Source organism: Corvus brachyrhynchos, unplaced genomic scaffold (genome assembly GCF_000691975.1).
Source record: "Corvus brachyrhynchos isolate BGI_N302 unplaced genomic scaffold, ASM69197v1 scaffold3, whole genome shotgun sequence".
NCBI classification, from domain to species: domain Eukaryota; kingdom Metazoa; phylum Chordata; class Aves; order Passeriformes; family Corvidae; genus Corvus; species Corvus brachyrhynchos.
Genome location: NW_008237619.1, coordinates 3,295,554 through 3,320,622, shown reverse-complemented (window position 1 = coordinate 3,320,622; position 25,069 = coordinate 3,295,554). Strand labels below are relative to the sequence as shown.

The window sequence follows — 25,069 nt, the reverse complement described above, 5'->3', positions numbered from 1 at the left end:
GGGGAAAAGCCTCAGCCCCGGTTCCAGACTGGACCTGTGGGGCGAGGCCAGCCCGGGGACCGTGTGACCCAGCCCGTTCCGAGGGTATTGGCAGCTCCGCATGGCGCACGGCATAGAAACACCAGCTGCACCCCCCTTCCCTGTTCGCCACGCCACCTGGACCGAAAGCCGCAAGCAGCAACCAAAAAGATGCCATCCCAGCAGCCCCAGCAGAAACTACAAAAGCAGCTGCTGTGTGAGAACTCAGCTGGCACCGATCTCCAAAGCCAACAACAACCAGCCACCTCATCATTTTAATTTAATTATTCTGCACTGTTTTACCATTTTTTCTGTTGTATAAAAATTAAGCCCTTCCCTTTTCAATTTAAAATGAAAGGGGGAGTTGTGGTTATCTGTTCACCCCCTACTTTTCCTATCCCGCATTGTTTCCCTCCCTGTTCCTTGCCCCTAGCCCTGGCCACTCCCTTGGGTTCTCCCTATTGGTTCCTGCACCCCAACTCCGCCCATGTGCTGCCCTGGAGCCCCTGAGAAAACCCACCTGTGCCCAGATCACAAGGTCTCTCTGCCTCTGGGGGTCACGGGGACAAGATGTGATTTAAGTCCTCTCAAACCCTCATGGAGAGACCCTTCTCACCTCCTTTGCCATCACTGGTTGTAGCGCTGCTAGCTGCTGGAGCAAGATGGCGGGGCTGTCCAAAATGGACTACAGGAGCGGGACCATGGTCACGCTGCCCTAGGCATCCCTGCTGAGCTCTCAGGAAAGCTGCAGCCTGCTAAGCTAAATCTAGCGACTACAACAGGAAACAGTAAGGGCATGGGGAGAAACTAAAAAGTAATCATATTGCTTCATTTGCATAATCCACTTAAAACACATGTTCTGTTCACAGGCTCAGTGATGAGTTTTCAGATAATAAAGTGATAGAAATTTGAATATTTAAAGCATAGCACTTTCATTATCACAGAAACTGGAAGCTGACAGAGTCCTCTTCATCAATTTAAGGTTCAGGAAGAAGCTTGCAGACACCTAAGTCTGTTGTTTGCTTGGAATCTCACTTCCTAAAATCTAAACACATGCATGCTGCAAGGAATTTAATCCCAAAATCTTTTCCTCATACACTAATATCATAGATCTGACAATGATTTTTCCACCATGGCAGCAGAGAAAATCTGATCCTCTATCAGAGGAAAATTAATATGCACGATTCAGGCAGGACTGTGTTTGGAGGGGACAGGGTGAAGAAAACAAAAGAAAGTTAATGCTGCAATTTTCAATGTCAAAAAAATAAAATTGCATTATGGCTTTTTGCATCTGTACGTGTTACGCCACTTCAGAACCTAGATTTACATGTAGGATGTTTTCACAAACTGATTAAAAAAATACCTGCTTTTTCTGTCAAGAAAGAGTTAGTTTCCACTGACTCAATCAGGTAGGTTGTTATTTCATTGATGTATAAGGCAGGGCAGAGAGACTTGGTTCATCTGACTTGGAAAGAGCTGAGTCATCTTGAAATAAGATCCTTTGTCTCTGCTAAGCATAGAAAGGAGTCTTGAGCTGGATTTCTGCATTAAGACCAGAATCCAAACGACAAGTGCTTTTCTGTTGTAGTCTGCCTGAGCCATGCTCTTGTTAGAAGGGTTGATGCAGTGGGAATGACCAAGAATGCTATGAGGATACTGTTATTGAGAAAGCCATGCCAAGCCATAAAACTCCCAAATGCATTTCTATTGGCAAGCTGGTATGGCCACAGCTCATTCTGCTTGTTACATAAATCAGTCCCCTAAGACAGCCTGAAGCCCCACAGAATGACTTCACAGGAAACATACATTACAACAGATGAATATACACATCATATCTAACTAAACAGAGGCAGTGTGAATGCCATAGAGGAAACTTATGAAATCCTGGCACATTATTTGAGAGGTCCCGGTTCTCATTTGCCACAGGGTTTTCAATGAGGCTTCCACAAGACTTTATTCAATGCAAGAGAAGAATAAAACTGAGTTACAGCTTATCTAGATGCTATGTGCTGTATCTGAATAATGTAGCTGTTGCAATTTCATTAAAAATGGTACTGTTGCTGTTTAATCAAAAATATATTTTAAAAAAAATTATTAAAAGGGAAAAAGTAAAACATTCAGGTAAAACATTCTGGTTCACTTGATTCAGTTCCCTAAGTGTTTAAGCCTTTCCAAACATTAAATTATACAGATAGAGTGGGCAGGGATTAAAACTTGCCAGCCTTTTATCTTGGAATGGATGCTACATTCTTCATCTTATTTCCATATCCAAATGAATATAGACTATACAATCTTATGTAATTGACAATTCTAAACGTGCTATTCCTGTTCTGCCTTCTAAAAAACTTTGCTTGGTCCTACTGCTGCAGCTGAGCAACAGCTCAATTAAGAAAACACACAATAAAATCTATGCCTCAGATTAGCAGTAGCTAGTAGAGGATTGCTACAACATCTTGCAGAACAGGAAATGAATATCAGATATTTAGTGGGAGCACATTATTAAATAATGAGGTTTTAAGCCCAGCATAAGCAGTTTTATAGTGGATTTTATGAAGCCCTAAAGGCCAAATCATTGTTAAATTTCATTAAAATGGGGGAAGACTTCCAAACTGAAAAAAAATTGAAGCATCTTTTTCTGTCTAACACGGAACATTAATTAAACAAGCCCTTCTGGGAACAGCGAAACAAAAGCCTAGACCCATACAAGCTATGTCTTTTGTCTCCCCTAAATCCTCACATCCAGGTACCCCAGCACCACCCTGTATTTTCTCTAGGCAAAAGGAAACAAGCGCCTGATCATTTTGTCAGCCAACTGTTGCCTTAAACGATGAATAAAAGCTTAATTCTGCATGAATGGGGCATTCATTCTGGGTGTGCCCCTGCTACCCAGCTGCCAAATTTTATGAAAACATTAGGAGCTAATTAACTGAAATTCCTGCTTTTTGAAATTTGATGGAAGTATACCAATTGATTAAAACGTTGTGGGGATACCAGAGAAGAGGATGAGAGATTGGTAGTAAGAGTCAAACTCTGATGTGTATATAACCTGACAAATTTAAGGCATACATCTTAATATTCCTCAGATAACTTGAGCAGACTACTCCAAGGGTGATAAGCTACTTGTAGTGGGAGAAGGCAATTAGGAATTTTTAAAATGCTGACAAACCAAAAGACGTTCTCCCATTAGAAAAAAAGCCAAAATCCCCAACAGCCAAAGCTCCCTGTACTTTTCAAGTGCACTGAAGTCAAGGGCTTTTTGCAATACACATTAATGCTAAACTGGAATAGCTCTTAGGTGAGCTCAGACACTGTCTGTGTGCATCAAATTATTAATTGAAAAGAACATAGCAAATTAACAATTTCTGCAAGTCAGGTTTCATGTTTGTAGACTGGAAGTTTGCTCATCATCTGTAATTAGCACATTTATTGAGTTAGGTGATGCTACTTAATCAAATTTCAGTATGTTTAACCATCTGGTAATTGGCTGTGGGAAAAAAAGAGCATGCAATGAGCCTGATTTTATAGGAAGAGTCCTTGAGGATAATGGAAGAAAGAATTACATAATTCCAAAAAAAGCTAGCTGAATTGGGGGTGGAGGTGTGTATGGAAACACAAGAAAACAGTGTAATAGAGGTACTGTTGCATGTAAAAACACATGGTACCTTATACTCTCAGCATTTTCTGAAACAAATATAATTAATTCCATAAAGAAGAACAGAAAGTCTATTTCTAGAACGGGAAACTGTCTGGAGTAGTTATGGCTACTATTTGGACCAATTTTAACCTGCTGTTAAAGTGATTTGTGTAATGTAGTAACACTTTTTTCATTGCATCTCTGAACTCATTGAGATAAATGCTGTGGGTAGAGAACGCTAATGCTTTATTGTTTTTTTAAATATTTTTTTATACCATGATGGGCCCTTCTGTTCTCTTATCTGAAAGCTGAATTTGTATTATTGACAATTCAGCCTAAGCCTAATTTCAGTCACTTTTGTAGGGATTACAGATGACTCTTCACTCCTTTTGTCACATTTGGTAGAAGGTGTTGCCTTGGCTTAAGGGGAAAATAACTCTGGCTGAGTCTCGTGGCTAGAAGGAAGCTGTATGAACACTGCATTGGAATAACAGAGACAGCAATGCATCTAACAGCTGCTGGACATATCTTTAGGAGGACCTAGGATGTTAAGCAGTAAAACTGGGATGATGGATCAAAACCAAACAGATGTGCCTTTGGAAAAGGGGGATTGACTGATACCGAATTAAGCCACAGAAGGTGTTGAGAATTAATCCCGCGACAGCCAAAACATATTGTGCCCATGTTGCATAATCTGAAAGCATTAATACCTATGGATCCAGCCTAACACTTTCTGCTTGCTTACTTACTGCTTTAGAAAGATTTTTCAAGCAGCTATGTAAATAAAAATTTCAATTATTAATGCACACTGAAAATAATAATAAAGATCTGGCTTTCAAAGATGAGAAACCGTCAGCATGTATTAGAATAACTGTATGAAACTTTCAAATTGGCAAAATGTGCTGGGAACAGAGCATTCAACATTTCTCGCCTCCACTCAGGTTTATGTGTTCAGGGTTTTCTATTGAATCACCTCTGAATCACTTCCATTACCTCTGTGTAGGGAGCTTGCAGCTCTCTGAGACCTGTCTCTGAGTGCATCAAATGAGACAGCCGTAAGAAAGCCGGGAAGTCAAGAATGAATTCTTACCTTATTCATGTCAAATGTGTGAAATACTTGTTCCACATAGTTGTTAGCTTCAGGGCTAAGTCCGTGTAGATCCAGGACATGTTTAAATTCATGCAGGCAAAGTTGTCCAGATGGGCACTCCTTCATAAACTTTGTGTACCAGTGGTGAACTTCCATAGCATTAATGTCATCCGCTGATCCAGCAGCACCCATTGCATCAAACATACCAGGTAATCTTTTTCAGTTTTTATTCATCCAAATGTTGATTCTTGCTTCCCAACAATGATCATTCAAACACCAACTCTGCCTTTGAGAGCTACTTTAAACCTCTTACAGATCACTGCCAAGATAGACTAGGTAAATATAGCACCCTAGCAAGATTACTGGCACACAGTTTTAGTGCCCTGTGGCTTTATCAGCTAATTACAGTCTTTGTGCACAGTCAGTCTGCAGAGTCTCAGGTGAACTGATTATACTGGTTCTCATTTTGAACTTGCATCTGTGGTGCTAAAGGCATCTAAACTGGATGAATATTGAAAAAGAAACATGCAGGAACTTTGAGGCTAGTTTCTAAACCTTAATTTTAATAATTTATAAAGTTTTAGTAGAACTTAGAACCATTTTAAAACTTGGATACATTTTGTGCAGCTGCCTTGGAGTAACTGACTTTTCATTTTCATTATTTCTGTATATACAGTGATCCAAATCTTACCTTACAAGTCAAAACTGCAACACAGTTTGTCTTGGATAACCTGAAATACTGAAAGCGGCCGTACACCAAGCACAAAAAACTTGTTGTCTTTAGACAGCAGTTCTACAAGCATCTGAGTCTCCTGTAAGCCAATGTTGTCCTGAAAATCACTTCCCTTGAAAATTACTGCCATTGCTCTTTCAATCCCATCCTTTCCCTTCCCTTAGGCCAGCAGAAATGTTTGTGGTTGCACTTGGAAACAAGTGTTAGAACAGATCCAGGCAAAAGCTTGCAATAAGATCAAATACCAAAAAATAAAGCTAGCTTTAGAAAACATTGCTTACATTTTTGCATTTCCTGGTGCCACAATACTGGGTTGTACAAGAGAACGGATAAAGTGAGGGTGGAAAAGGGTGGCCAGCAGTACAGGGGGTGCAGGACTGCTGCTTCTGCTGCTTCAAATTGCTTGTGGAAACTTGCAGTGTCATAACGTCTGTGCTGTATTGCAGGACATAGCAGTGTACAGGTTTACAGCATTTAAGCCCTACAGCAGCATGCAATAGTTAAAGACTAAACTTGTAGAATTAAAAAAATACAGCTGTTACCTCTAAGCCTACTGCAAAGGTGGTGTCCCACCAGTGGCACTGCAGTGGTGTCTCACAGGAGGAAGGTGAGCACCACCTGAGCAGCTTTGCTCTGCAGAGCAGGGTGCAGTCCCATTGCTCTTGAGTGCTGTGCAGCTGCATGAGATGAATTTTCCTCTGGCCCTAGGCTCCTGCTGGTTCAGTTGCAAAAGCAGTGTCAACAGTCAGGAGAGACAAATTTGGTTTTAGGACGGCAAAGGAACTGAATGCTACTGTTGGACATGTCATGCAACCTGGTTTTCAGGTGCCAGGAGCGATGAGCATCATGGTGGTGCATCCATGGGGTGTGCACTGGTGGCAGAACCAGCAGGGCAAGCTGCCCCTGATACATAAAGTTTAGGGCCATGGCACGCAGGTTCATGTGGTCCTCCAGTATTTTGAAATCATTCTTTAGGCACTTAAAAAGCTGTGATGTGCTAATCATGTAAGATCAGAATCGCAAGGTATTTTTCAGAAATGGGTACAAGCCTTCACTGTAAAAAGACAACAAGCTGGGCTGTTGCTGGAACAGTCTTTCAGCACATATTTGCACCTACATTGCATAAACCAGAGTCTGCAGCCAGCCAGGGCAATGCTGCTGAGGGGGGAGAGATGGGGGAGAAAAGTGCACAGGGATGCCTGGAGGACTTCAACAGAGACATATACTGTAGATATTATTAAAAGGTGATTTTTTTCCCTAATCTCTAGTCATTCCTTGCATCACTTTTAACAGTCTCCCCAGAGCAAAAATAGCTGCCCACTAACATCCTGTTAGTTATAAGATCAAGACCTTCGGTACTGAGAAGCAGCAGGGATTTTCTATATGAAATACTGAATAAAACCAGAATCTGAAACATGTGAAGTGGTATTTGGAAATATTTCACTTCAAAATATCACTAGCAGGCAAAGGATGCCGAATTTTTAATAACAAACAACAGCAAGCAAAAGAAAGGTAGCTTAAAACGGCAATCTTCAGTATTTTATTGTTCTTCATCAAATCTAAATTTTCAGTAGTTAGGAATTGGATATGCTGACACAGAATTTCCCAAGTGTATATCTACCAATTTTCTTGTTCAATGAAAAGAGGAAGTTTTAAAAAACTCAAATGTTACTCAGCCTTCCTTTCCCCCCACCCCTCAAAATCACAGCAGTATTCAAAGGGAAAAAATCAAAGGTTTGAACCATAGGTTTCAGAGGCTGTAGACAATTTTTTTTTAGTAAATAAAGTGACCTGCAATTGGTTTTGTACATTTTTATTTTCAAACCTTCTTCTGAAAAAAGCAACAGCATAAATGGGAATATTAAAAGTAAGCCATCTCAGTCCTTGAAAATGTGCATATTTCTTTCCATGGCATGGAAAACTCTCCTAACTCTTGTTGTCATTTTCCTTCTGGAAGACAAGGTTAAAATGTCAGAAAAATCTACATTTTATTTAAATAACTATTCAAGATGATCATCAAGCTATTCTAAATTATGTATTTGATGAATCTGAAAAAAAACCCTCAACTTTTACACTGGAGAATTTGACAAAATAAGCATGTGAACAAGCATGACATGCTTATCAGCAAAGGTCATAATTCAAAAAGAATGCCCAGAAGACTTGAAGAAGCAGTGCAAAAACCCAGAGTAAAATGGAAACATGGAAGCTAGAATTAGGTGCAAGTAGGAGAAGAAGCTGCTTTTCAGGGAGTTCTTGTTGGCCATGTTCCTGCTAGGAGTACTGAGGGATTATAGTGATGAAGTGCACACAGATTAGAAGGGCTATGCTGGCAACACTGTTCTTTTTAGCCGTTTAATATCCTCACTTTCACTCTGAGGAAAAGTTACTTTTCTATTTAAAGCACAATTTTCTCAGATTTATTACATGTCCACATCCAGGTTAGCTGGGGAGTACATTTTTTCATGTGTATTACCCTCCAACAAAGTCCAGAAGTAGAATGAGGGAGAATGTAGAAGCAGAGAACTCACATTGTAGGTCTGCAGGCAATGTAATACAAAAGGGAGGAAAGGCAGATGGAAGAAGAAAAGCAATACCTATCAGAGGGACTGACAGGGCTTTGAGAATGCAAGGCACTTCAAGAAAGGATGAAAAATTATATATTAAATTCTGCCATAAATGTGAGGCCTGAAAAGAGAAAACTGAACTTATGCATTACAGTAAAAAACAAAATTTAATTCCAATTACTTAAATCTAGCATCAACAGTTACACACAGAAACCTATTGCCTGAGCATGCCTCTATCAAAGAAGCATGTGCTTATTTGCCTCTGAATATGATTGTAAAGACCCACTCAGGTCACCTGGAACCTCCTAGCACTGTTCCAGATGGTACCTGCACTTAGACCTTCATATGTGATGGTGGGGACACATGGCTACTAACATAGGTTATGAAATATAAACCTTTGAGGGGATGGCAGACTGTATCTAGGACATTTCAAGTTCTCTATGGATGATGCTATAGAATATAGGGGAAAGTTTAATGAAGCATTTGAAACTTAAGAATTGCAGACAATGAAGACAACAATATCAGGACAGAGAAATCCATGTCTCTTTTAGGAAGAAGCTTCAAAGGACTAAACTCTGACCCCAGCTTTTCCCCAAAGCAAAATTCTCACTAAGTCTCTCTCACTGTTATATATTAGCATGATCAGTCTTAGCAAGCCACAGGAATAAAACATTTGGACTTAAAGATGTAGGAAGACAGCACCATTTAGAAGTTTTATCTGATACCCTTACTACAGTGACAGGCAATGATCTTATCTGTAGCCATGAAAACCACAGGTCCCCGAAATGAAAAGTCTTATTTTCCTTTAACCTCAAGGCAGCCTTTCTGGAACTCTTTGAAATATTCCTGCAAAATAATCTGAGAAAGAATTAGATTTCTTAAAAAAAAAACAAACCAGAAGAATGTGTGATTATAATGTGGAACTGATTATCACTGATGGAGGCTAAAAGTAAATGTAAGTTTAAAAAAAAATAGATAATTTTGTGGAGGAAAAGCCCATTTAACCCATTTGTTGAACCTCTTATTTGAATGATTGGCCATAGGCTGCTGGAAGCAGAGAGGGTGACTGAGGGGTACCTGTCCCCTAGGCACATGCTCCTGGCTTTTGCCAGAAACAGGAGAGTGGAGACAGGAGAGTGGACCTGAAGTATCTTTGTCTAGTGAAGTGTGGCTATTTTTATATAACAGACATGACTCAGAGAGTGTTTAACTGGCTTATCTTTATCCAATCAGTGGTCAGACTGACTGACTGAAGATCAATCATTTTGGAAAAATTATGGTGTTCTGAAGGTCCTGTCTAAGGTGGATGTCTGGGTACAATGCAGGCAAATCCACTTTATTTGTAAATTGCATATTTATCATAAAAGCATTCATGTAAATTATATTTTCTGTACAGTTTCTATTTGCATCTTCCGATAATTTTTTTACACAGGTTTAATGCTTCTTTATTAGGACACTTTCTGATTTAATTTGCTTGTAAGTTTCTTAGTGTGCTTGCATGTGACAATACACAACTCTGAATACACAATAATAAACCTGTAAATTAGTTATTTACTGCCTTGTTGCTGTCTTAGGTCCTGTGTCTGTTTTCTTATGTAACAAAATAATACTTATGCAGAAATCTGTCTGCTACCAAAGTCATGACACATAAAGGGACAACAAGGTTCTACTGATATCAACTAATAAGAGAATAATTTTTTGTGATAGCCTACACTGAGGAGATGATTAGATGGCAATTAAAATTTAATTCTTCCTCTTCTCTAGTTATCATTAATAATAATTTTTTGTGGTTCTCAAACTTCATTAGATGCCTTTTAAAATTAGTTTTCTAAGTAGGTTCTGAATTGTTTTTAAGGTTACTTAAGTAATATTCTAATGCTACTAAAGCCCTTTATGAAGTCTTAAGGTGACACCATAATCTTTCTGGGACTCTTACATAACACACACTCCTCTGTATTCAAAAAAAAAAAAAAAATTAGGCAACCATGCCCTTTCCTCTACCTAGTAGAAAAAAGAGATAGGATAAATAAAACTTATTTCTTCTTCAGAAGGATAGTAAATATCATAAAATTCACCAAAAGGAATTAATGAAACAATTTAACAATTAATATTTGCTAAGTGATTATATAAACTCAATTTGAAGAACATCTATAACATGCTTACACCACTAGTCTTGAAAAGAATTCCGACATTTAGTAAGTCATAATTTGGTTTGATACCAGTAATTGCATGTAATCTGTCGGTCCCTCCCTGGGATAGAGTCTGGGATTGTCTAAGTGGCAAGATTAGTGCAGTGTGAACAGGCAGGGGAATTCATGGCACACAAAGCATCAGATTCTCTCATGAACCCAGAGGGACTCAGTGGGAAACACGAGCACATTCAAGTAGAGTGCAGCAGGGGATGTTTCCCTATGAAAAATCCGTAGGTGAATATCTGTGCTATCTGTGTGCAGCTGTGCTTATAGATGAACATGCTACTAACTCTGGAAGCCCAGAACCAGCCACATTCTTCTTCTTTTGTTAAATAACAAGAAATACTTGAAAATTAAATGTAATTTAATGTAATTTACCCTGTGAAGGGACTTTAGTAATTCTGCCATCTTTCCCCTCAGACGACTAAGTTTTCCTGGAAAAGCTATGTTTGCAGTTCACAGCTTTGCTGCAGTTTGCAAGCATAGTCTGCTTTGTAGACATGGCAGTGGATAGAATTTTTCTCTTTCATTTTTAAACAGTATGAGATCTTTTCAATCTAAACAGACTGTTTCATTTTATATCCTGAATATAGGCAATCCTAAAGTCCCTTTAAAATATATTTCTACTGAGAACTCCTTTAAATATTCATTGGCACGTAGAGAATTACTAGCTAATAACTCACCATGGTTAATAATCCCTGACAGAGGACATGCAAACAGTGGCCTGTAAGGTCCATCCATGGTTCATGCCTGGTCAGCAGCAACCGATGTAGAATGGACTCATGTAATTCCAGTAACTTACTTAGTACCATATCCAAAACGTTTGGCCAGCCACGATGCCAATTTTTTACATTAGTGAGTTCAGAGTGAAAAAAACTTGTAACTTTTGTTACTAATGTTTTTTGTCTGTCAGAAGGACCCTGAATAGTGGAGAGCAAGGTATAATAATGGGATAGGACAAAGAAAACAAAAAGGAAAATAATATCTTTTTATCTTACTATCAGCATTTGGTATAACATTCTGAGAGGCAATGCACAAAAATAAAACCAGCATGGAATTTAATTTAAAAGAAAGATGCATGATGGTCTTTCAACCCTTTATAGTTTATATTCCTCAAGAGGAATTTCATCACCACTGTGCTATGCAGCTCTGACTGTGCTCTAAAGTTGTCTCATGCTGCCACAGCAATCTCGAGGTAGTTCCTGGCTGCTGTAATTCTTGACAAACTTTAAGATATGAAAAAATACCAGTAGGCACAACACTTATTCGAGTGGTTTTTTAACCAAGTATTGAGAAAGAGTATTCCTTTTTGTTTTAGTCTGAAAAACTGATAAAAATACACATTAGAGAACTTGCACAGAGAAGCTGCACTCTGAGTAAGAAGGCACAGCTCCAGTGTATTTAGAAGAGGAATGTACGTGCTTAATCAGCACATGCAATTAAAATAAAGGCAAGCAAATCTGTTAGAGTTTAGAATGCAAAGATCATTGTTTCCAGACAATTTTGCGGATGTATTGCAGACTTCTTTTTTGCGTTTTTAAAGTGTTTTCATCATCATGGAACAGGTCATAATATCAGCATTCACTATTAAGAGTAAATCACTTGAACTCTAAGCTCTGGAAAATTTGACTCAGACTTCCAGTCAAAATTTGAAAAGAAACTAAGGGGAAAAAAGATTGGGGTCCCAAAGCTGTCTGGAGGTTTTATTTAATGAAAAGAAATGTGCTCTTTAGCTTATGAAGTAGGAGTTTCATATTCTGTTTGTGAAACCAGGTATGCTCCCACAGCTGTTAGACTTAGACCCTTTAACAGACTAATTTTTCTTCTATCACAATTCTTAAAAATCACCATGTTGATATGATTTGTCTAAAACATAAGATACACCTCTTAGAGGATTTCCTCTCAGTCTGATGAGTTACTCAATATTAATCCTTGCTTTTGCATTAATGAGTTTGAGACCAAATTTTCCAGGGTGTTAGCAAAGAAATTAATGTATTCACCCCCCCCACCAAAAAAAAAAAAATCACAAAACCCAGTTAAGTGAACTAAATTTTTCATTAATCTTCTGCTAATTTTGACTGCGAAAATATTTTGCAACAGTAACAGAAAGCTAAAGCTGCGCTCAGATTTTCTCCAGTTAAGTGAACTAAATTTTTCATTAATCTTTTGCTAGTTTTGACTGCAAAAATATTTTGCAACAGTAACAGAAAGCTAAAGCTGCGCTCAGATTTTCTGAATTAGGCTTGACCTGTTTGTCTACTTCACATAATTTAAGAAGCCTCTTTGAAGTATTAAACATACTTTTGTTAATAAATTCAAGAATATAAATAAAATCATGCTCTTTTTCTTGGAAAGAGCATCCACAAAGCATTATACCACCTATCTAGTAGCATGTTTTTAAAGAAAAAATTTTACCTGGATGTAGCATGATTTTAATTGTTTAGAAGGAATGTTATTCAGAGAGAAAAAATAATTAGTATTTACAAGGTGTTGCGTGTGTATAAAAGGAGTCAAAAGAAGTTTGTAAAGAAGAAATAACTGAACAAAAGCTAATACAGAAAGGAGAGAACAGTAATTAAATTTAGGAGGGTATAGAAGCCCTAGCTGAGCAAATTAACTCTTTATCATCAGTGGGTGAATAATGACAACTGATTTGTCCTCTTATGCCTTAAAGGTGACATTGGAGTATTTAAAAATAATAAGTCTGCAGTATTGGAGTAAAAGGCCAAGACAATAGATAAATATGCCCTCCAGTACTATTACAAGTTTCCTATCCTTTGATCTAAAAGGAAACTCAAAAGAAGAAGGATAACAGGGTGTTTAATACTGTAGATCAGTTCCTGGAAAAGTTTAAAAGCCTGAAGTTTGTTTCTGTGAAAAACCTCTAAGAATGTGAATGTGCACTTTGGACAAGCAGCTGCTGGCATCTCCCAGTAACATAGGCTCCTAGTAAGCACACACAGGTAGTGAACTTTCCTGATGCTTTAAGTCAGCATAGGACAAAATATGAAAAGATCCCTGAAAACAAATTCTTGTGTCCTTGATGGGGAAGCAATTCAAACTTCACATGCAAATGTTTGATCTTTACTTTTCACCTTAAAGGCATCTGAAAGCTTTTACTTCTAAATTGAATTAGCAGTTTGCAAAAACTGCAAAAAAGCAGCTTATTAATGGGAACAGAGTGACCTGCAGCTTCTCTGAATGGTGCTGTAGCCCTGTCTTCTGAGTTCATTGTACATCTGCACAGTTGTAGAAACAATTGGGTGGCAATTTGGCCACAGAGGAAAACATGGCAACTAAGAACATGTAACGTGGAGTGGTAAAAATAATCAAGCTGAGTAGCTGTACTTACCCAGAGTGACTCCACAAGTGTAATGATTTCTAAGTGATTGTGGTGGGTTGTCTGTGTCTGGCTGCCAGATGCCCACCCAACTACTCCCATTCCTCCTCCTCAGCAGGACAGGGGAGAAAATAAGATGAAAAAGCTCAAGGGTTGAGTTAAGGGAGGGAGTTTGCTTACCAATTACTGTCATGATGAAAACAGACTTGACTTGGAGAAAATTAATTTCGTTTATTCTCCATTAAAATAGAGTACCTTGCAGAGAAAGAAAGACAAAACAAAACCTTCCCCAAAGCTCCTCTTTTTGACATGCTTAACTTCACTTGTTCATTCCTGACTCCTCTACTTCCTCCCTCCAAGCAGTGCAGGGAATGGGGGCTGTGGTAAGGCCGTAACAGCTCCTCTCTGCCTCTCCTTCCTCTGCATTCTTTTCCTCTTCTGCAGGGTGGCTCCTTCCCATGGGCTACAGCACTTCAGGATCAACCTGCTCCAGCATGGGTTCTCCATGGGTCACAGTTCCTTCAGGGCATGTCCACTTGCCAGTTGTGATCTTTTCCTGCAGTGTGGATGCCTGCTCCAGTGTGATCTCCTACAGGGAGAATCTCTGCTCAAGCACCTGGAACATCTTGTTCTCTGACTTTGGTGTCTGCAGGGCTGTTTTTCACAGCCTCCCCCTCACTCCTCACTGACTGTGCACACGGGCTTTTCCTGGGGCACTGCCATTGTGGCTGCAGGGTTCAGCTGTGCCTCGCGATCGGTCTGGTGGAATGAGCTGGAAGTGGCTGTGCTCAGCACAGTCCCTGCCACTCCCCATCAAGGCCACCTTGCAGCCCCGGCCACCTGTACATTGCTTCAACCACAATTTCAGTGCAGCTGAGGATTGGGACAAAACCAGACATTGTCTGCATGGAAAAACAGGATAAACAATCACTTCCCATACAAAACTCACTGGAAAAGTTGTGACAATGCCACAGTCAGGGTAACCATGGTTTCCCATGAAATGGGAACTCTGCATTCTGAGTGAATACAGTCAGGCAGCTGTAGGTTCCCAGACTGTTAACATAGATGTAAAACCCCTCCAGGTGTGCAGGCAAACTGTTCTCCTAATAGCCTATGTTTGGAAAACAATAATGGCAGATCTCTGAGAAGTTCAGTGACAATAAAAGCAAATACACATCAGTGATGAAGATTTTGAAAGCACCAAGGCCATGTCCTGGTCACTCACTCAGGGCACCTTTACTAAGAACCATAGCTTGTAGTGCAGCTATCCCCTCGTAGAGTAGAGGGAAACAAACTGTATGCAGCAAATGAAACCAATGCTTCCAAGTGCTGCAAGGCTTTAACTTCTTGTAACTTGGTCAGAGCCTTTATAGAGAAGGATTAAAATCATACATACAAAGTCTGCTTACAAGACTTTGGTGCACACCATTCCACTACAAGAAGTAGCAGAAAATTTCCTTAATGGGCAGTGTTTAATTTAGTACACTTTTAAGTAGCTGAAAACTTCTCAATTTTTCTGATAATTAATTCTGGGTTTTTTTTCAACCAGCTGTATAAAGTGATACCAAACCATCTGGCCACCATAGTGTATAATTTGCTGTGATTAAAATTAAGAAACTGGACTGCAGGCCAACTCTCTTTGCTATCCCATGTGTCTTCACACTCTATCTGTACTAGCTGACACCATCAATGTGTCTTCCACACAGTGCCAGTAGCAGAAGAGAAAGCTTTTTTATTTTAATTTTACTTCAGTGAGGGAAAGACTCCATGATTTTAAAAACAATTCCTTTATTTCAGATAAGAAGCTGCAGCACAGAAAGGGATTTGTCTAAGAGCTGCAGGAAAGCCACGCTGGTGCCAGAGTGTGTGCAGATCTGACACCTGACTTAGTCACTTGGCATCTTGGGGATGAGATCCCCTCCCACAACTCTGTCTCCATCCATGGAAGGGGTGATGAAGAGCTGCATTCTGCTGCGGGGCTGCAGTAGCCCCCACTGGACATTTTAGGCTGTATTTTCTCAAGGCTCTGCTTGCACAGTGGTTGTGAGTTCAGTCAGGAGGGTAAGAATATCAGCAGATAAAAGGGGTGAAGGAGGAACTTCTTTCAGACAGAATATTCATGTTGCCTAATCTGCATTGCTTAATAACCCTGCTTGAATTACTGAATGTCTTGAGATGGAAGCAAAGCAATCATGGATGTCATTTCAATAAATGAAGTGCAACCAAAGCCACAGATAGAGACTAAACACACCTAGAAGCTGTACTGCAAGCTTGTGTGACACCTTGCCTTACACACTGAATTATTATGCCACTGCACTCAGAGTAAGGGAAGTCAGCTTCTTGCAACTTAGTGTTACCTGCAACAAGTCTGATGCTGGTAGCACCTCAGATCCTGTGATTTTGGCCTTAAGGCTGTTGTCCTTTCCCACAGAACTCTGTTGAAAGGCTGGGTCTAGTGCATTTCTCCCTTTTGGCAGAAAAGTCACTTTAGGGAACCACTGGTATTTCTGGCAATTTTATTGGACATTACTCAGTTTCAGACACATAATAATGATAGGGCTGCTATATCATGCTTATAACACACATTTGAAGAGACTGCTTAATGCATGAACTAAAATCTGATGGTTCAACTGCAGAGTGCTCTTGCTCTTCTACGAACTGCATTTACTGAATAAAAGAGTAACAAAACGAAACACAGCTTTTCCTCTGTCAAAATTATGAAAATGTTTTTGAGCGACTTCAACATTCTTCTAATTAAGAAATTGTTTTTCTCTCTCAGAAAATAACTTAGAGTAATTATTTTAACAATCTAAAGGAAGTAGTTGCCACCATTTTGCTATTATTTACCTTTAAAACTTATTCATATCTCCACTTTTTTATTTCATAAGTTGATAGTCCTTAAATAAAAAACCTGGTTAAGTTTTAACATTTTGATCTTAGTTCCTGACTATGTTTTTCTCTTTACTTCAAGAAGAGTATACTAAACTATCCAGTGGTTGAATGTAAAAGACTCCCGGAGGGCAGAAACCTACTGTGAGACTGGGTACTCTTTAGACCTGACTTAGAGCTTCTTAGTTTTGATGGTCAGTGTTAACAGAAGTGTGGAATATGCCCCTAATTCTGACATTTGCTTAGTATACCACCCCTTTTTTCTCAGAGAGTAAATGGGCTGAATATATCTAAAACTCTTATTGCTTCTGTCTTCAGAACCTGACTTAACACTTTGCTTTTTACTACAGACCAGACAGTCTTATGAGACCAATCTGCCAAGTGAGTAAGTTTGGTATTTTATCCCTATGCACATGTCGTGCATCACAGGCTAAATTAAAAATGCAGTAAAAAGTGAAAGAGAGTTACAAAGACAATTTAGATAGCACTGCTGCCACAATGCATCCATTTTAAATTCTAAATGCAATGTTTCAATCGTATATTCTCAACTCCTTATTCCTCCTCCATATCTGGTAGAAACACAACATCTGCCAAAAACTTACATATTCAACTTACACCACTTCCTGAGCCCTGAGTTCAGCAATAAACCAAAGATTTCCTCCCTCATCCAAGGACAAACTACTTGCAGCTTCACTTTTAATTCAACTCACTGTCCAGAAAAAGGAACAGTCTTTTGGCCCCTAAACACCAGTCCTGAACACCCACAGGGGGCATGACTATTACTGGCTTCAGAGACAGGCATAAGAAGTAGTAAGAGATGAAAATCCTCACTTCACCCTGCTAAATCCACCATTACACTGTGGTTATGTGACAGGAAAAGAGCCAAATACCTGCCACTTTCATCCTTTTTGCTGAAGTGCTGAAACAGGGATTAGAGTTATATAATGTTGTAAAATAGGAATTCAGTGTGCTAAGGGAGGAATGTCTCAGTTCCCTTCCTTATTAAAATCACTGCTCACATGGAGGAACAGCACTGCCCCTATAGGAAAAAACGACAGCCAAGCCCTCAAAACTAACTCTCACCAGAGCACAGTGTTACAAAATCACATTCCAGAGTGATCGCTGTGTGCCTGAGAATTTCTGCTGAGAGTAAAACCGTACAGCACGTGCCCTAGACTGGTGGAAATGTGGTCAGAGGTTTATTATGTTCTGGGTATTTTTCACAGTGCTCACATTTTGTTTATATTTGTGCATAAGACTCTGAAACAGACTGAAAAACGATTGAAACCAATCTGTACACAAGGTGAGCACAGCAGGATTTCTAAAGCATTTGCATAGAATTTGCCTTGGATGAGAAGTTGGCATTTCCAGTGTTCTCCTACACTTGCACAGGGACTTCTTCATAAATAAGCAGAGAGCAGAAAAAGAACTTGAAGAAATTAAGGACTGAAAGAAAGTTAGAAGTCCTCTTCCTTAGCAGTTCTTAAGGCATCTTAGCAGTTAACATGCTAAAGCTACCACAGTAGGTGTCAAACTAAAACTTGAAATCAGGGAGACCACACTGTCCTTACTTTTGAGTCAGGGCTCTGGAAGCAGGTGAAAGCTCCAGTGGGCTGAGGACACTGTTCACAGGGCTCTGGACTAGGGAACTCTGGTTTTCTCCAACCCTGCAGCACAATCCTAAAGCCCACTTGGTCCAGAAAGCAGGGAGTAATGGATGACTATCCCAGCCAATTCAGCCAGGCAGAACAAAATTAGGCATCACAGCAAATTGAAAGCAAAGAGCTGACAGAAAACTTGCTAATAAGTTCAAGTAGGTTTGAGCCCTTCCACATGATGGTGGTACTAATACTTCTCCAGAAGAGAAAGGGTTGGAAGAGTTTGGAAGAAGTGGAGTGAAAACAGCTCGGGTATTAAATGTCTGCTTGTGCTTTGGGAACAAGAGGATATGTTTCTTGGAAAAGCATGGAATCCTTGACAGCCTGGCTGTGTAGGGTAGAGTGTAATACACACAGTGCAAGCCAAATAAACGTTGATTAAATAATCTGTTTTGTCCACTGGAGTTCAATAGTATCAGCCAGGGATGAACAGAAGTCATCCTTCAACATATTCCTTTTGTAGCAGGGAGACAAGTGAATTAGAGTTGCAAATTTTATTAAAGAGCAAATAAGAAGTGGTTGGTGGAGTGAAACTTTAGAAATTAATTAACTTAAGCATGCAAAATCAAACAATTAACAGGCACTTTTGCACAAAAATAAGGAAAAATTGAAACAGACTAAAACTTTTAAGAAACACCTAGTGTTCTGTATTTTGTATTTAAAAAAAATGTTGGATATTTTACACTAAAATATCTAGTATTTCAGTGCTGGCAAGTCAGTATTCTGACTGTTGCCATCTTCAGAAATATTGCATTACTTGAGAAATCTGCTAAAACAAAAACTTTATTCAGTGGGCTTCCTTTCAATGACTTTTAAGAGAAGCACATGAGAAAATTCAAAGCACCAATTCCCAGTTTTCATACATACTCTAAAGTACAGAAATTGATGCTGCACACAGCAGCAGTTCAAGATGCCACATAAATGATTGAGGTACTGCAGGAAAATTATTTGTCCAGATACTACCTCATTCTGATATAATATTATTTTAGTACCTGCATTAGTGTTACTGAAGTGCCATTTCCATTTATCTTACCTCTGCACAGCCACACTCTACCTGACTTTACACTCATCCATCCAAAAAAGAACAAGACAGTTGGTGGAATGCTACATTGCATTTAACCACCCTGACAAGAGCAGGGTCAGACATCCAACACTCCGGCCGAGGGAGTCTTATTATAGCAAATTTATGAGAGCAGATGTTGCTCCAAGCCTTGCAAGACTACGTGTTGTATTTGGCACACTGGAGTTAAGCAGCTACATTTTCTTGCAGCTGCATGAAGTAGCAATTGTACTGTTCTAACTACATGCTAAAAATGTACCACTGAAGCTAAGCTAGCATGATTAAGGGATCTGAAACCTTGGACAAACCCTAGATTTTAATACACTGGGTGAATAGCAGGGTCTTAGAATAACCCTTTATTTTGGGGTTTTTTTTTGGCAGTTTAGAGAATAGGTGTTTAATCACTTCTTTTAAAGTCTTCTTTCTGAAAATAATTGAGGCTGTTTTCCATAAACAATTTCAGATTTATTGTCTTAACCCTATATTTATAAAATAAATTACCAGTAAATGAAGATGAACAAGAATAAATGAGAATTCTGTAGATATAATTTACATCGAGGCATTTATTTACAGAAAAATGTGGCTTGTAAAATTATTATTAGTTTTTCAAAATTGACTGCACTTACGATTTAAATCTTTAAAATAATAAAATAATCATTTCAGTGGGTATGGAAGGCAAAATCCCATGCATAAGATTCAGTTAAGATCACACTCAAATCTAGGAAAAGCCTCGTGCTGAAGTAAGTCTTCAGACTCATCTTGAAGTTTATAAAATGCCATGTATGATAAATTCAGGTTTTCCATGTGTTAATCTACCCTACTTTTGATTAAAAACAAGACTGTAGCTAACAAGTGTCAGATGCTACTGGTTCATCAGGTGCAACTGTCTCCTACTTTACCTTTGATTCTATTTTCATCAGAAGCAGGTCCACTGATGTTAATGGGTTTAAAATGGTGGAGCTGAGCTAGAAATATTTCCTTATTATTTATTTCCCATTTCAATCCAATACATTTTCAAACAGCAGCTCATTGTTATTATAAAACAGATTATGACACTGTCTTTATCTTGAACCACATATTTTTCTCACTTTTACTCTTCCTATTCTTTCCTCCAGCTCCTGGGGGATGGATGCAGTGAGGGTGTGAGAGAGTGGCTGGTGGGTAGCCGGTTGCCGGCCACAACTGCAGGAACTCAGGCCTTCTGATCAATGAATCAATATGATTATGCAGAAGCATCTTATTGTTTAAAATATACTCCACTAACACATCTCACAACTTTGACATAATACCTTACTTGTACACTTTGCTTACTTATACATTTCACTTGCTTATCTTATACTACTTATACATGTACATATCACTCTACTTACACATTTTCTTACTTACACTTTTTACAACTTCTTTGTAACACAGTACTTATGCATTTTACTTCCTTATACATAATACACTACTTACACATTTTACAACTTATCCATAATACAATACACGTACATTTTGCAACTGCTGTGCATGAGATTGCACATTGCTTGATTGGTTTCTCTATTTTGTCCCTGCGCTCCACATGCACTTTTCTGATAATATGATTGGTTTTAATCCAGTGGAGCACAGTCCTTTTTAGCTATTCCTTGCTGTCTTGGAATTCAGCTTTTCAGCTTTTTCTTTCCCAATTCAGCATAGTTTACCTTTCAGTCCTTGATGAATTCCTGAGGGCTCTAACAGGTGGGGCTCCTGAGCCAGGCAAGCAGCATCAAGATGATAACAGCAACAAAACCCATCCAGTGATCAGCAATCAAGTTAGTCCAGGAAACCGAAACATCAAGATCTATACCTATCCCACCTCCCACCCCCAAAACCTTCAAACTGGAGCTTAAAAACCCTCTTGGGGCTGATGTGCTGCAGCTGAAGGTGGAAAGGGCAGGTGAAGCCAGTGAGAGTAATTCCAGCCTGGTCCTACTCTGAGGGCTCTGGTAAAAATAACTAAAAATGGTTTGGCTGGGGCACACTATCAAGCGTTGTTGTGTGTTACAACATGCAACATAGAACAAAGGGATGTATATATGTAAGTACATACAAAGCATTTTACTAGATCTGGTGAAAAAGATTAAACTTTTTGCAACTGCTTTGACTGACTTAATTATCTTAAATTGTCTGTCTGCTGCTGGTTACTAAATAACATCATAACCAGATACAGAGACCTGTAAGAGAAATGGCTGAACTAATGAGAATGGAAGAACCCTGTTCACAGCTGCTGTGAAAATCTGAAGAAACAGAAGCAGCTTAAGCCTCCCAGGGCAGTGTGTGGTCAGCCTCTTTGCTCATTCTGCCCTTGGACATGCTAAGTCCAAAAGGAAGAAGCAGAAACAAGACTGATTTTGCAGGGAAAGCACTCAGTGGAGTGCAGGCTGTCTACTGGAGACAGAAACTGAAAACCCTGCTTGACCAGAGGAACAGATTCCTACCAGCCTACAATTTCCTGTCATTTACGTATGGCACATAACTGCTTCAACTGCCCTGTTTTATTGCCTGCTGGAAAGTGAGTGGGTAATTTCACACTTGCTCTTGGATATTACATTTATTATACAAAGCTTTATCTTAGAGAACTGTTATATATTTCAGAAGAACAGGGATTTGTAACAGAGCTTGTAGCAGGCCTTTATTATAGAGGTGATAGAAGTTACCATTTGAGAATAGCAGAGGCTTTTTCGCAGTGTAGTTGGCATTGATTATCTTCTGTCCATGTGCACTGTTGCTTATCAGTACAGATGCCCCAGAAAGATGCTTTTATGTAGTTTCTTTGTGCAGTACTGTAACTTTCTTTGCCGTAAGAGAAAGTTGATTATCAATCACAATGAAATCAGACCAGCTACAGAAGTTAATCATGGAGCTAGATGTCTGGTGTAGAAGTCAAGGAAAGTCAAGAATTATTAGTTCACAAAACAAGACAGGCAAGCTTCTAACTTAAGGCAAAAAAAAAAAAAATCAAAACAAACAAAAAAACCCACTCCCCCACCAAAGAAAACCAAACCCAAACACAACAACAGAAAACCAAACCCAACACCAAAACTGCCCTCAAATCCCCCAGAATTAAAGAAAAGAAAACAAAGAGCTCCTGAAGAGCAGGGAGCATCAGGGGATGCAAAGGGCCCAGCATGAGGAAGAGCATGAAGTGCTCTTGTTCCTCTCTTGTGGCCACAGTGAGTTTTCAAGTGAGTTTTGACAAGGCTTAGCTATGCCATTTCCCCAAGTGTGTTGATGTAGCTATTGCCAACAAGGCCCAACAGATGATTAAAGGGATGAGGAGAGGAAGCAATGTCATGCTTTCCAAGAAGGGAAAGGATCAGGACAGATGTAACTTACTCCAGTTCTTAACAACACGTTCCTACAAATAGAAAGCAATACTGAAGCTATTACTGTCACCACTCAGGCATGATGAGAAGTGTTAAAAGTAATGAACTACCTATCTGAACACATAAAAATGAGGTAAAGCATGGTATAATGGTTATCAGACATGTCAGCTAGTTCTGAAACAGGGATAATATGTGTTCTGCAAACTATCCATCAAAGCTATCCTACATTATTCCATGTGACAGTTTAAATGGCTGATCTCAGTGCATGCAGAATTGCCAGATATCCAGGAACTTAAGAAAACCCAGGCCAGCTTTAACAAAGACCCTGGGCTTAATAGTAGTAAAAATTACTACCTTATTTTATTCTGCCAAAATGGCAGAGTTTGCATGGCTTAAAACATAAAAATGAGAGAAAGACTCTGTGCAGACAACCAGGCAAGGAAAAGCAAATCACAGTGTAAGACGTGTATCTATGTTTTAAACAAACTGAGGCAGTGATAAAGGGCTAAAAGAAACTCCCATGGAATCACAAAACATAAGCATTGTGGGGGTGGCATACCTGGAGAGAATTATGCAGTAATTTTGAAAAGTTAATGTTTAAAGCATAACCATTTGGAATGAGTTTATAGCTATTCACCATTTACAGTACAACCAGAACAGTATCTAAGCAGGAATTAAAGACAGACTGGGATTGAATGATACAGGGTGGGTAAAACTTGTGTTATGGTGAATGCTTAATTAAAAAAAAAAAAAAAATAGTGTAACACAAAAAAGTGTCCTCAGGATGTAGTTGGTTTCACAGCACCAAGTATTGTGTATAGATTCAACTTTTGTTTGCACATCAGCAGGCACAGGGGCCATCTATTACAGAAAGGATACAGCTAAGTGGGGAATTTCATTTGTAACATGATTTGGTAAGACCTGCAAAAATCAGGTGAGATGATACTAATTTATGCTGCAATTCTATCATTCATGCTGCCTCTTAAAAATGAGTTTATTTGCATACAGACAGGTATTCAATTGAAGGAAAAACACGGAACAAAATGTAAACAAAAGTAACACAACTATGGTTCATCTTGACAAAAAGGATTGCAACCAAAACAGCTTCCTGTGATACCACCCCAAAATGGATGAATTCCAAGGTCTGATAAAAAATGTAACATACCCTTGGAGCCTTGCTCAGTGCCAAACTTTGTATCCCTTATGAGAAACAGTTGTGTGCTATAAGCACTCAAAACTTTGCTGACATTTAGTTTGATGGACTTAGTTTGCTTTCAATCAACTCAGGAATGTTCTGCTCTTAAATTAACTGCTAATTCCTAATGCAAACCTACTGCTACTACTTCTTCTTGATTTGAATGTCCTCTTTCTCCACCAAAGTTGCCAGAAATTGGTGCAGATTTCTTTTGTTCAATTAAAAATGACATTAGGATTTTTTTATGCTCTTTGTACTCTAAAAATCCTGTTTTGTACTGTGGTGAAATGCTACAACTAATTAATGAACATAACCTGTTAATACTGTCTAAGCTTTGCCTGATTTAACTTCTTCCTACACTTTGTCCCCTTGATTCTGGAGCATTCAGTTCTAAATATTTTCAATAAATTACTTTTGCAGTATTTCTTTATAATTTTGGAAACTGGCCTCTGCCTATCAAATTTCCATTTCTGAAAGTTCATACATTTTGGATGTCTTTATCTCTGATTTACTGTATCAGTAGCTTTTCTTTTCTTTTTTTTTTTTCCTTTGGAAAGGGGGGTAAAGAGAGAATAAAAGATAAACCTGCTATTTTGAGGGTTTGATATTTTTCTAAGTTGTTTATATTTGTGTAATTACTTGAAAGAAAATATTAATTGAAGTTATAGATCAGATTTTTCAGTTCACTTTCACTGCATCACCAACCTTATGTTTTCAGGAACAAGTCAGCACTTTAAGACAGATGATCCACAAGTAATTAAGGCAAATGATATCCCAAGCCAGAGATTTAGAGTGCTCAGTCACCATATTAAGAGTATTACTGGCTTTTAGACTTTCAAAGTCCATCCGTGTTACTTTTCCTGCCACAGCACAGCCTTTTGTCATGGTTTACAAGAACCATGGTAAATTCATATTTATGCACAAATGCTTTCAACCGGCAATGATAGTACAGCACTGTAAGACACCAGTTGAAAAAATGTTTTTTTAAGCAGCAGGAGGTTTAGCATCACCCCCGTGTTCAATTCTGATACAATTTGTTACCATACAACAGCTCTGGCGTTTTAAAGAAATTCCTCACACAGATAATTTCTGGATCATTGTTTTCCACATCAATTTTAACAGCATCCGCGGTTCACAAAACAGGTGATTTCCTTGAGATTGGGAAGAGGTACCTGCAAAATTACAAAGGAAATAAGCTAGGTTGGAGCTATTTTTACCTTAAAAACATGTATCTTGATTGCCTTCACAATCTGAAATCAATCCCTGGGATGTCTCCTTCTCTGTGTCACATTACAGAATATGTTTCTTTTTGAAAAAGTCTTGAGATTTCTAGAGGACATTCCAGATGT

At 38.8% G+C, this 25,069-nt stretch overlaps 1 protein-coding gene and 1 long non-coding RNA gene across 6 annotated transcripts in view; both read right to left on the bottom strand.

The window, feature by feature from the left end:
* GUCA1C (guanylate cyclase activator 1C) overlaps positions 1 to 5,051 on the bottom strand; it is a 40,332-nt gene extending 35,281 nt beyond the window's left edge. The window contains exon 1 of the mRNA XM_008631699.2: positions 4,743 to 5,051. Coding sequence (XP_008629921.2) covers positions 4,743 to 4,946 — 204 coding nt within the window. The 5' untranslated portion in view covers positions 4,947 to 5,051. The remainder of the gene's footprint in view (positions 1 to 4,742) is intronic.
* An 11,019-nt stretch (positions 5,052 to 16,070) lies between these two features.
* LOC108446123 overlaps positions 16,071 to 25,069 on the bottom strand; it is a 30,073-nt gene continuing 21,074 nt past the window's right edge. For 4 of the 5 annotated variants that reach the window (XR_001861231.1, XR_001861235.1, XR_001861232.1 and 1 more), the window contains 2 exons: positions 23,405 to 24,892; positions 16,071 to 22,070 (listed from right to left, as the gene is read on the bottom strand). This is a non-coding gene — a long non-coding RNA (uncharacterized LOC108446123). The remainder of the gene's footprint in view (positions 22,071 to 23,404; positions 24,893 to 25,069) is intronic. The other variant, XR_001861234.1, reaches the window with a different exon arrangement.